Source organism: Astatotilapia calliptera, chromosome 22 (genome assembly GCF_964374335.1).
Source record: "Astatotilapia calliptera chromosome 22, fAstCal68.1, whole genome shotgun sequence".
NCBI classification, from domain to species: Eukaryota; Metazoa; Chordata; class Actinopteri; order Cichliformes; family Cichlidae; genus Astatotilapia; species Astatotilapia calliptera.
The window spans coordinates 36,329,009-36,342,171 of record NC_137442.1 but is presented as its reverse complement, the minus strand read 5'-3'; the positions used below and the strand labels follow the sequence as shown (position 1 = coordinate 36,342,171).

The window sequence follows — 13,163 nt, the reverse complement described above, 5'->3', positions numbered from 1 at the left end:
GCGTTCACACTAGAGCGCGTTTGCTGTCGCATTTTATTTGTCGTGTGAACGAGCAGACAAAAAAATCAGATTTGAGCATCAAGACCTGCAGAGTGAACGTAGCCTAAGAAAGATGTGACGTGAATAAGATGCTCAGTCCAGATGTTTTTTTAAATCACCTAATTTCTTACTAAATTGACTAAAGACACATGAAACCAGAAACTCTTTGTGACAGGGAAGAATCAGTGAGCTTTGAGCTTTTGGTTGTCAGAGACCAAAAGTTATCCAGAGCGTGCAACACCCCAAACTCTTGGTGAGCACATGCGATCATCGGCTGATTGCACTCACTGGTTGTCTTGTGGTTGTCAGTGTGTCTCCAAATAACTGCCATCTAAAATATAAATGCAGATAGACTGCAAGCACATTGCAATCAACCCGAGTTCACTGCAAATGCAACACAGCTTTACATTAGGGATTTGCACAGACCTGGTGTCAGTGTTCAAAGCGACAGCATCATGGCTTTGCTGCACAGAGCGCCATCATTTGGTCTCCAGCCGCCGTTTCCCCAGTGCAGCAGTTCTCTGTTCCTGCTGCTCCAGAGTGGCCAGAGATGAGTCATCACAGCTTCATTCTAACATCTCAGAACTATCGATGTTTACGTTTGGAGTGAGTTTGACAGCTGGGACATGCTTTAGCTGCCTGAGTTTAGATGAGCAGCCAGCCACGAGTCAACAGTCACTACAAGAAAGTTTCCTGTGCCGATGGGCTTTCTGAAAAAGATGCTTCAAAGTTCTGATCACAGAGTCCTACTTGACATAAGCCCCAATATATTTGTCACTCCTTGGAGTGATACTGGAGTAAACTGGGGATCTTTTGCTTCTTAGCCAAATGTGTAAAACACTGCACTATGGAGCCACAGTAGTGAGCTGGTCCTCTAACAATGGCCACTTCTTTCATGTACGTCCATCAGTTACATGTAAGAGCAGGGAGTTAAACGGTCTGTGAAGAAAATCTGAGAGAGTTTAAGAGATAAAAGAGCTGTGATGAGCATCAGGGGCAAAAAAATCAAACTGGGATCGATGGAGAACCTGCCGGTGTCACTGTCGGACACACCAGAGCTAACGGTCAGTGCAGGGGAACATTTTAATGAGGTCATTAAACCTGCTGTGGTTCTCATAATGAGACAGAAAACAGAACAGGGTCGTCTGTCTGGTTCCAAAGGGAGCAGACGTTTCTGAGGACACACAGGACCTCCAGTGATTAAATATTGTAGAAACTTCCATAAAACTAAAACTGATGTTGGTATTTATTAGATATTAACTTGATATGTTTTTATATCTGAGTTTGAGCTGGCACGCTGGACTTCTCCAAGATGCCAGAAATAATCAAGAAATTAATTTCAGGAACAAAAGTTGATGAATAATAAAAAATAAATGACCAGTACTGTCAATTTGAGGCAGTTGTGGTGAAATACATTTGTTAACCAGTGTCTCTCCAAAGCAGCTTTGCTAAACTGTGTTTAGGATATCAAACATCAGCATCTCAGGTCTTTTGGATATTTCCTGCATTTTTCCCCTTTCAGATTAAAAGAAGACACTTTCAAGCTGTTTTTATCAGAATGTGTTTTCATACGGTCTGTAGAGCAGCTTTCATTGTGTAGATGAGGGTTTTTGTGTAATTAACCTGATGGCAGTATTTCGGTGGCGTGCAGTTGGAAGAGGAACACATCAGCAGACAAAAGCCAACCAGCCGACATCCAAGCAGCCCGGCTCGTGTGAAGGACTCACTGGAGCAAAGCTGGTCCCTCAGGACGACCTGTTGCCTGGCTTTAATGGCTCTGCCTGTGCCCATGAAAATGAGACGTTCGTGCTGCTGGCAGTGAACATAAATCGTCGAGCCTCGAGTCACCAATCACTGCAAATGTACAGCGTAGCACTTGGAAGGCAGCGTGCTTCTCTCAGAAGTCTTTGTAGAGAAAAAGGCTGAGAAACAGAAAGAAGGCAAACACGAGGATAACAATACTATTCTTATTTGAATGATTACTGACACTAAACAGTCTTACAGCTCCGGTCCTGCTGGTGTGCTGGACAAACTCATAGAGACGAACAGTTATTGACTTATTGAAGATGGTTTGCCATCTTCTGTAATGCTCTGATTTCTCACCACCAGCACGTTTCATTTATTCCGTAAATGAAATGCACCGGCAGGTCCACACAAAATGTTTCCACCAACCGTCCCCACACACAGCGTTGAGCCATCTTATGTTTACCTGTTAACAGATCTTTAGAGATTTGACACCACATTTTCAAATGTTTAATATTACAGGTTATTACTCTGATTACACACCAAGTCTGATACCACAGACAGATTAACACAGTCATCCACATATTTCCAAATAACTTTGCTACAGTCTCGGTGGTCACATGCTTCCACATGCATGTAAGTGATGTCAAGAGCACCTTTCCCACTGAGATAAGTAATCTCTTTAACTACATAATGACAAGACTGGATCAACCATAGCTAGCTGAGATAAGCTATGTTTTGACAGGGAACAGAGTGAGTGAGCAAAGGCTGTGTCAGAGGACGTCTCAGTGCAGCTAACTCACTGTGAGGATTCAAAAGACTGTTTGAACATCTCAGTGAGAGCAGTTTGAGATGATCTAACATCCTCTGAACATGATGACTCTTATGAAATGGTCAGCAACAACATCCAGGCAGGCTGTCACGTTTAAAGTCTGCTCAGTTGGTACCAAGGAGCCCACAGTAGTGAACCACCACCAGCAGCCTGAACCGTGGGTACAAGGCAGGACGGTGCTGTTCACTCCAGCTGTGGATTGACAGACACCTTGTTGTAAATGAGTTACGGCTGCCGTCCAATCAGCTTGAAGCATTCTGGCCTTTCTCAGAGGTCAGAGGACAACCGCCACTCACTCACTGTTTGCTGTTGTTTGGATGATCCTCTGTAAACCCTAAAGATGATTTTGTGGGAAACCTGAAGACCTGGCCTGAGGGGGGAGTATGACCTGCTCACCGTTACCATCGTCTGCCCGTTCTAAACGTGCTGACATGTGTGGTAAAATTTGTAAATTATGATTATCTGTGTCTGTGTGTTGGCCCTGCGACATGTCCCGGGTGGACCCCGCCTCTCGCCCTATGACAGCTGGGATAGGCTCCAGCGCCCCCCGCGACCCTGAAAAGGATCAGCGGACGCAAATGGATGGATGGATGGACATCTGTCAAAAACATAGATAAATTTAACAACCACGGTGCAGGTGCTTTGATACGGCGCCGTGTGTTCATCTGCTGAAGGACGAGCCATTAATCAGAGTCATCTCTTCTGTTCACAATGTTGTCATAGCAAAAGGCAACATATTACAGGTGTGTGTGTGTGTGTGTGTGTGTGTGTGTGTGTGTGTGTGTGTGTGTGTGAAAATATGAAGGCTAAATCCACCATAGATTTTTTTTCTTTTTAACAAATGTTTTCAAAATATGGGCGTAATTTAAAAATCGACCCTTTATGTCTGTATTGTGTTAGTTTGTCGTGGTCTACAACAGTTGATGGACTCTTCAGTCTACATCCTTTTTCTTTAGTTTTCCCAGAGTTAACGTCACAGATGCAAGAGCGCCATCTGGTGGAGCTCAACAGCTCCATGAACACGATTCAGTGCAAACGATAAAGCTGCTGCATCGCTGACACGCTGGATAGAAGCAGTGCACCTCATCAGTCTGGATTCCAGATTGGAGACAACTAATCTTTTTCTTTCCTCCACAGCCTCAACTACACACGATAAGATGATGATCAAATGAATGTTTCACTGAAACTGAGATATACTGACTCCTACATATCGATAAATGACTGCTGTTCCTTTGTGATGCGTTGTCATCAAACTAATTAAAACTGTTTTGAATGAATAATCACAGTCGATGTTATCAGAGTTTTAAACTGTAGTTACATAGAAAGGGCATAACACACACAAGAGTGGAAGCATATACACCACGGGAACGTCCAGAGAAGAACAAAAGCAAAAGTCCTGTAGCAACATGGAAGTGTCGAGTACAGAGGGATTCACCAAAATCTGTATCTAAGGTTGCTGGACCATATTCTTGTACTTTGAATGAGCAGAGCAACCTGGGCTCTCATTACACCTGCAGCAACTTTCTCTTTTTCAATGGAATAATCATAATAATAATAATAAATCAACTTTTTGATGATGTTCTTTGTCCAGCACCTGTATATTAGAGTCCTCCCTCTGTCGTGTTCGAGGGCTTCGGAGGTTCTGCTGATGGTTTCAGACGTCATTTCCAAATGATCCGAGTCATCGTGGTTGTTGTAAACCAGGCACGGCTGCAGGAGCTGAACCGCCGACTACAGACTATACACAATAGCTTCAGCTTGCAGAACTCGCTCCATCCATACATCAGTATTAAAATATCAAATATGTAAGGGACTATTTTCAGTCCTGTCCTGGTGATTTTAGGAATTGTTGAAGGACCAGGACGAACAAGCGTGCTGACAAAAGTTTCTACTTTATTATGATCATAAATGGTCGCCACATTACAAAGTTATGAAAAGTTGGTGATGCTGTTAAAACCAACTCTACAGCTCACAAAGAAGAAACACGAGTAAACAGGATAAAATCAGAGTTTAAAGCAGCTGTTCAGAGTTGGTGTCTTTCAGCCCCCGTCTACAACAAGCCCTGTCTCTTCAGATCCTCGTAGGTCTTCTTGTTGACCACGTTTCCACTGGAGTCCTCGTACTCTTCCTGAAAAGCACATCAGCAAAAGCAATTAGCAGCTACACCACAACAAAACACAAATGTCTGCTGAGTGTTGGTACCTCTGTGTCTGGCTGCCACCGCTCTGATGCTTTCTGGGACTTGAGCTTTGCCCACACTACAGTGACATAAAACACATAAATACATTAACATCTGAACACGAGCTGCATTCAGAATCTGCTCCAATCAACTCACAGGACACAGCATCCTCGATCTGCGTGACGTTGGCAAAGTGAGCGGTGTTGGGGATTCCCAGGCAGCGCATCCCGTGAGCGTGTCTCCACTCCTTTAAACAAACATGGAAGTTCATCAACCTTTAAACGCCCCCACAGTCACTGCCAACCACGAGAAAACAACAACAGCAACATACTGCAAAGTGCCTCTGGAAGGCCTTGGGTCCTCTGTAAGTGTAGTTTCCACAGATCTCACAGTTGTAGTTGATGTTCAGCCCGTGCAGTTTATAGAGCCAGTATGGAATTGGCTGCAGGAGTGACAAACACACACGGTTACTGCGGGTGATCAGGTAGACAACAATGAAACATGTTATTTAAAAGTAGCCGTGACATTAAAGTGAGAGCGTGTCCTCTGAGGGATCTATCAGCGTCACGTAACAGCAGCGCAGGCTGCGTGTGGATCGACACGACTCGCGTTAACACATGCAGATTTCACACATGCGTGTTACTGAGGCAGTAACGGTTACTCTGTGCAGGTGTGTCTGCAGCTTTACCTTGCCGTCCCAGCCCAGTGGCAGGTTCTTGGGGTTGTAGATGATCTCGTTGTCTTCGTCTTCGCTCTCGCTTTCACTGACCTGCTCTTCCTCCTCCTCCTCACGCTCCTCTCCGGTCCTGGCCTGCTTCCTTTGCACGTTCTCATGAGTGAGCTGCCTTTGCTCCTGTAGCCACATACGCAACATATCAACATGTGGTTTCCTCACGAAGCCGGCTCGAAACACGAGCTCCAACAGCAGCATTAACACATCCAGACTCACCCCAAGGATCTCCACGTACTCGTATACTTGAGCTTCCAGGAAGGCGATTTCCTTGTTCCGCTCTGTGTCTCTGTTGGAGTGACGTAGGAAAGCATTAAGAACTACATACCGAACACTTTGATGAGACGTTATGAGGACGTGACATTCGAGGGACAGTTTTACACTCTTACTTTTTAGGTCCCTTTGCTTTGGGGTTCTTGGCAAACAGTGAAGGATCCAGTGATTCCAGGGACTTGCCTTTGGTGCTGAAGAGCCTCTGAGCTCTCTCCTCCAGGGTCCTGAACACAGACACATTCAACCATTAACTGCTGCCTACCAGCTGCCAGAACACCGACGTCCTTTTGACTCTGTTACAAGGCCCCAACTAGACTTTTGTACTGTGCCGTTTTAAACATGTCTCAACAAACACACTTGGCAAACACTAAAGACAGTTTCTGTCAGCTGCTTTGTTTTCCAGGTGCACAGCAGGCAAAACGTCCGACTGACCCACAGAGAGACGGCTTCAAACCAGCCGACAGGTGGGGTCAGCAGCTCTCTGCAGCTCTTTGTCATCCTCCTTGTCCACAGAGGTCACCACTCGATGGCTCTGCATATTTCATTTGGGTTTTTTGATGCTCTTTGTGGTCTCAAACTGGGCTCTCACTATACTAAGGACGCACGGCGTGAGGTTATCTGTAGTTCACAGATGATTCCCTGTCCCCACAGAGCTGGTTTTCCAGTAATATTCTGCTTGGAATATGAAAACAATCAGCCTTTAATGCTGTAGAAAGTGAGTTATTACCCTGCTCCTGTCATGTTTCTAGAAGCTTACCCTCCACATTTCAGTCCCAAAGCCATGAGTGCTGACTTCAACCTGTCCAGACCCAAAGAGGCCAACTCCTACAGCAAAGAGGGAAACGGAGAGTAAACCAAATATGAAACCATTATTTATGCAAAACACTTTGACTTCAGTCACATGTCAACGAGGATTGATTTTACCTCCCAAGAGGAGAAAGCAGAGAGGTCCAGATGAGCACCTGCATGTGTCAAAGCACTACTCGTCTCTTTCTACAAATAATCACACGCAAGAAGTCAGAGAGGTTCCCAAAACCTAACCATCATCTCTCACTGGTCCCAGCAGAAGAACTTACAGGCCAGCCTGGAAAGGTCCCATTCTCCCATTTCTTCTCAAACTCTGACAGCACTTTGCCATAAAGGTCGTTCTGGTCGAGCAGCGGCTTGACCCGGTCTGTGTAGTCCTGCAGGTACTCCAGCAGCATCTCCAGATACCTGCAGAGCACGAGGCATTTAAACGTGTGCACTTCTGCATGCAACACTGACGTGTGACTGAGGAAGCAGATTCTTTACAGTTATGCTTCCAAGCTGACGTCTTGAATAAGCAGCATGGACTTACTTTTTGTATTCAGCATTTTTCCTGTCCTTGGGAATGTCGAACAGCTGGTCAAATGAAGACAGGTAGGTGATGTACTCCAGCTTCTGTACAGACACAGGGCACAGACAGCAGTCAGACACATCCTGGCTCGGAGGCTTATTCTTTATTAATGAGAATAAACGGCTACTTCAGGATCACAACCTCAGCTCCCTTTAAGTTGATGTACTTCAGGTAGCAGTCGTGCAGATCGAGGTATCGGCCGTATCCCTCCTCATCGGTGAAGTCCACCATATCTGCCATAAACACAAGTCATTCAGGCACTTTAAGCCTGGGTATGAAGGTCACAGATGTTACTTACAATAACTGTTAAGTGTAGTTATGCAACTGCAGAGCAGACGTGGGGGAACTCAACACAATAAAGTGTGTTTGGTAACCAAAGGCAGCCAGTGCTTTGCCTAAATGAGCCTTTTCATGAATGAAGAAAGAGTGTTGATGCTTTCATGGGGCAGCTAATCCAGCTGTGAGATGGTAACAACACCTACAGCCTGTCTGACACGTTCTCAAACACGAGGCTCTCTGTTAGTGGCGATTCGCAGCAGAACTGATTAGCATAAGCAGATGATCGGTGCTTTGCATGCTTCTTTTCCAGTGAGCTCCGGCATCGATCACATTTCCTAATTTGACCCAAGAACAAAAGTAGCCAGAAAAACGTCTCCCTACAAACGTTACTGCTGCTCAACACTTACGACTACTAAACCGCCAGGTTTGGTAGTCGTGAAGCCAACTAATGGGTTCAAACCATTTAATAATATCATATTTGTGACGTTTACAAAGTGCTCTTCTGCACTTCAATGCTGCACAAATACTACGAGCTATTGTGCTTTTCCATGACACAGGTCTACTGTGCAGGTCTACGAACAGCCCAGCTTGTTTTCAACTCTATTTAACTTCCTACATTTGATCGATTGTTATCCAGTCAACTAAGCCAAGAACAATAAAAAGGCTGCTGACAGTCTGCTGCTACATGCTGACCACGTCCTGTTTATCTGGGAGAAAAAGGACACGGTCAGTATTCACATCTGCAAACATCTGATTATTAATCCTAATTTTGACCTTGGACCACGTCCTGATTGTTCCTCAGCTGTTACAAAATGAAATCAAACTTGTTGGCTGCTGTGTGGGTCTGTATAATTGAAAGTGTATTGGTATAAATGTGTGATGAATGTCATTCATTCATTCAGGCTCATTCAGAGGGAGCCTTCACCAACAGGATGGACACCAAACGGCACAAATTTCCTACAATTAGAACTAAAAGAGAAACTGTCAGTGATCAGCTGCTCTGATCGTCTTAGATCGCTGTGTTTTTATTTCAACTGCAGATTTCAAACACACGTGTGCAAAAACAATCTAACAACACTGATCTGATTCTCACACTTCAGTAATCGTTCTTCACACAAAGTGATGCTTAATGCAGTGTAGCTACTTTCTATGAGTTTCCTCATTAGATCCCATTTTTGTTGTTGCAACAAATGAAAAAGTCAGGAAGCATTTGCTCCTCTAGCTGCTGTTCTGTGGGATTTGCATGTCGTGCAAACGTGTTCTTGACTCAGGACAAGCACGTGTTGTTTGAACTCACTCTGAGCCTCCTCGCTGGGGTTATCTCTGGCCTTCATCAGCTCCTCGAACTCTGCAGACATGGGGATGGAAATCTGCAGGAAGGACAACAGAAATCAGTTTCAAAGACCTGATGTACGCTTTCAGTTGACATTTTGGAATCAAAAGAATAAATACTTCATTGGGATGCTTTCGGTGGAACTCCTTTATCTGTTTGAGTCGGTTGTAGAACTCTGCAAACTCATTTGGTCCTGAGATGGCTGCAAGTTCGTCTCTCCTCATTCTGTCAGACAAATAATCCAGGAACACGAGAAGAACAAGAGGAAGTCATCAGGACAGCTGGTTTTTCTGAAGCAGCAGTCATGCATTCACCCCTGGACTTTTCAAGAGCCAATGGAGGTGCACAGGAGAGGCATGCTGACCAAGCTCTAAACCATCTTTACTCAGACAGTGGTCTATTACAAAGTGTGTGTACTGTCCTACTGCACTCGTGTGAGAACAGTGTAACTGTGCAGTCTTCACAGAGTGTGAGTCCTTTTGTCCTGTAGCCTCTATAAGCGCTTCTCCTCATATTATCCAGAGTTCATATTCAAAAGCAGCTTAAGTGGAAGATTATCCTGATGGGCCATATTACAGGACGTCTTGCTTTTGTGTTCAGCCAATCAGGCATCAGACATAAGCTGCCACATGATTTCTGCCTTCTTTTGTTAAGTAAAACTGTTTCTCTTCAGTAGACAGACCGAATCTTTGAATGATGTAATCATCTACATGCTGTAACAGCAGTGTGGTGAGCATCGCATTTAACACAATTCAGCCACTGTTGCTGACAGTGAAGCTACACAAATGTCAGTAAACACATCCACCAACTACCTGACTGACAGGATGCAGTATATGAGGCTGACCAGGGCTCTGTCTGAATTGGTGATGTGCAGTACAGCAGCTGTGCTGTCTCCATGTTGGCCTGCATTTGTATAGCGCTTTTCTAGTCCCTAAGGACCCCAAAGCGCTTTACACTACATTCAGTCATTCACACACTGGTGATGGCAGCTACATTGTAGCCACAGCCACCCTGGGGCGCACTGACAGAGGCGAGGCTGCCGGACACTGGCGCCACCGGGCCCTCTGACCACCACCAGTAGGCAAACATGGGGTTAGTATCTTGCCCAAGGATATTTGTCATGCAACCAGGAGGCAGCCTGGGATCGAACCACCGACCTTCTGATTAGTGGCTGACCTGCTCTGCCACCTGAGCTACAGCCACCCCAATGTTCACCATGTGCACCTCAGACATCCACCCACAAAAATACTCTGAACATCCTGCAGTGGTTGGATGTATTAGTAATGAGCAGAAGCAGAGGATTCTGTAGCCTTCAGAATGTGAACAAGACCAGAGCGATAGTGACCGACTTCAGAGGGAAGAGAAAGGCTACACGACCCACGTCCTCGGAGAGGATCTTGATGCGGTCGAGGAAAAAAGGACCCGATAGGGCTTTGGAGTTGACGTCAACAGGCTGACGTTACAACAGGCTGAAGTGGAAGACCGACAGGGGGCGTGGACTAGGGCTGCCACGATTAGTCGACTAGTCACGATTACGTCGACTATCAAAATAACCGTTTGTGGCAGCCCTAGCATGTACAAGAAGAGTGAGCATATATAAACAATGCAGGCTCAGATGCTTCAGTGTGAGGCGATTATCTCACTCAGTTGTTGCAAGCACATCACTTTTCTTTGGCGTGCTGGGGAAGCAGCATCGTGACACAGACTGAACAGACCGATTAGGAATGCTGGCTCTGTGGTCGGCTACAAACTGGACACCTGATGCTGGAGAGGTCGTGAACACACCGTTATCCACCATGAACAATCCCGACCACCCTCTGAAAAACTTAATCTTATCTTAATCTATCTAACTTAGGCGTGAAGCGTAGCTTTGAGCTTCTTGTGCTGCTGGTTCAGTGAATTTTGGTCAGAGTGCCGAAACCTGCAGCTTCAGAATCTGTGAGCTGTCTGATTTTAGCCCCGACGGCGTGTCTGTGTGCGTGCCGTCACGTGAACGATCAACGCTCTGTGTTTACGTCTTTGGTGGGATCCATGTATCTGCTCTCATTTTGTGTTTTAGCTGTTTGGTGGTTGTTTAAATAGTTTTGTGAGCTTTAAGCTGAGGTTCTGGCGTTTCAGATAAAATACATTTATATTTAAAAATCGATTCAGGATTTACTGAATCGATATCACTTTATACAAGCTAAAATCGATTTGAATTGGGAAATCAATTTTTTAAACCCAGGACCTAGCAAAAACAATTTGAGGTGTTATGTGCCTTCATGGAAATATGCCTTTGACACAGTTTGCTACTCCGATTCGTTATCAGACTTCAAATAACCAAAATATCTCCAGAATATTTCCTTGGACCCGTCTTTTCCAACAGTGTCCTCGTCTTGTGAGCCCTGGGCATGTCCTTTCAGGTGCCTTGTTCAGTAATGCTACAGCTCACGTTTTTCTTCACAATTTGGTGTCATTTGGTCTTCTATCCTGCTCACACGCCCAACATACTGCTATGCCCAGCTGTAGTAGTATTATCACCTAGCTGTTTCTGAGTGATTTGCTACTAGACTGGTGAATAAACCCGCGTGTGTGTGGACCCCAAGTTAGAGAACAACAACAATGTCACAGTAGAGCAGACGATAGTCTAGCAGATTCACATCATTTCCAGAAGTGGTGAGATTGGAGCTGACGTTAACCATCTCCTGTCATGTGCCACATGTAAGAAACGTTACGTCCTCATCCTGACTGTCACAAGATTTTTCAGGCTTCTCGTGTGAATACACCTTTAGTTGGTCTACTTTTCAAGTAACTGCTCAAAAGTTTGTTTCTTTACTTCTGTAACCGCACAAAGGTCCAGCCAACATATCTATATTTGAGTGGAAATGACTGTTCGCTAAGAAAACACTCACCCATCTTTGTCTTCATACAGGTCTCTGAGATTTGCGCTCACTTCCATATACCTCTGCAAGAAGAAGCGCAGACACCTTTTTACCAGCGTTGACCATTAACAGTGAAAAGCTGCTAATTATCAAAAGTGATTCTTTGTCTCCAATGTGCGTCTCTGAAGTCAGGTTTTAACCATTTATATTTTACACCTAGTTTTAATGACCTCTGACGCACTTGGGGGCAGATTTTTGGGGTGTCATTTCGTTGTGACACCGCTTCATTCAGTACATCTGATTACGTTCTTTATCTGACCTCTTTTCCCGTGATTAGTGTAAGAAAATGCATCAAATCCGCTAATAAATAGTGCTTTGCACGTTTACAAAATTGTAACCTGGGTTTTATGAAAGGTTAGTTATTCGTTGAATTGCCAGCAAATACTATTAGCCAGGTAGTGAGAACAGTTTTAAATGAGTCCAAACTCTTACTCACATCCAACATCGCTCTTGTTCGATGGTCAGAATTGATTTGTTCACGCAGCTGAAATGAGAGTTGGAAAAAACACACGGACAAATGTTAATTTCAGCGTTTCTGGGATTCACGACCAAGCGTAGCAATGCTAAAGCTAGCCTTAAGTAGCACCACTTACCGTCGACTTCTTGTGTAACATTTCTTTAGTTTTAGCATCCATTAGCCTCTCTTTCTCTTCGTGATAGCGACGCTGTTGTTCTAATATAGTTTCCATTGTCCGCAAAAATGTAGAACGTTTACTGGAGACGAAGTAAGGTTTCTAATGGGGTAGAATACAAATGAACGAAAGCGGCAATACCCGCCGTATCTGGTACGTTTGTTTTCAATGGCGCATGTCGCCGAGCTAACGGCCCGCACTCTATTAGCCGTATGAGAAACATGAACCCGTGGAAGGGTTCCGCAGTGGTCATGTCCGTCTACAATACTTCTATATTTTTTTTATCTGAAGCCTTTCGACAGTTAATAATAACATTGGTTCCAGTTTATTTTTAGACAATTACCGTGAAATCCTTTGACACAAATTGTTGAAAGTAATGGTTTCGTTTAGATTTTGACCGTTTTAGCTAGATGAGTTGATGGGCATAACAGCAATTCCTTTCAAGAGGATCCCTGGTGTTTACATTACTGAAATGTAGAAACTGCTTCTGAAAAGTACTCTTTTTCAACGTGACGGGTTGGCACCACACCGTGCACGGTCTGTGCCGCGTGCTCGGTGTTCTCTTTGCACTTCCTTTGTAGTCTACACTACCATCAAAGCCTGCCATAACACACAACGCACCCTCGCGGAGGCGCGCGCACGAAGGCAGTCTGGAGCCGTCAAGCGTCGGATTGGTTAAAGAGAAAAAGACCGGAAGTGTGAACTCTACGTCTTAACATAAAATACGTCCATTCATCCATCTTCTTCGGAGGGCTTGTTTTTTCAATCAGTTGCTTGATTCAATAAAAAAAAATAATCTGAACTAGGTTGCATTATAGACTGAC

At 44.7% G+C, this 13,163-nt stretch overlaps 2 protein-coding genes across 2 annotated transcripts in view; one reads left to right on the top strand and one right to left on the bottom strand.

Moving 5' to 3' along the window:
- The first annotated feature begins 510 nt into the window (after positions 1-510).
- rpl15 (ribosomal protein L15) overlaps positions 511-13,163 on the top strand; it is a 110,069-nt gene continuing 97,416 nt past the window's right edge. Inside the window, exon 1 of the mRNA XM_080295809.1 lies at positions 511-522. The gene's annotated coding sequence lies outside the window, so the exon portion shown is untranslated. The remainder of the gene's footprint in view (positions 523-13,163) is intronic.
- Positions 4,488-12,986, bottom strand: sf3a3 (splicing factor 3a, subunit 3). The gene is made up of 17 exons (XM_026156484.2): positions 12,301-12,986; positions 12,144-12,191; positions 11,678-11,730; positions 8,906-9,011; positions 8,751-8,823; positions 7,316-7,407; positions 7,136-7,218; positions 6,873-7,011; positions 6,721-6,789; positions 6,554-6,621; positions 5,913-6,020; positions 5,743-5,812; positions 5,482-5,646; positions 5,125-5,235; positions 4,950-5,040; positions 4,817-4,872; positions 4,488-4,742 (listed from the first exon to the last, which is right to left on the bottom strand). The coding sequence occupies exons 1-17, from the start codon at positions 12,394-12,396 to the stop codon at positions 4,665-4,667; spliced, it is 1,506 nt and encodes a 501-aa protein (XP_026012269.1). The 5' UTR covers positions 12,397-12,986; the 3' UTR covers positions 4,488-4,664.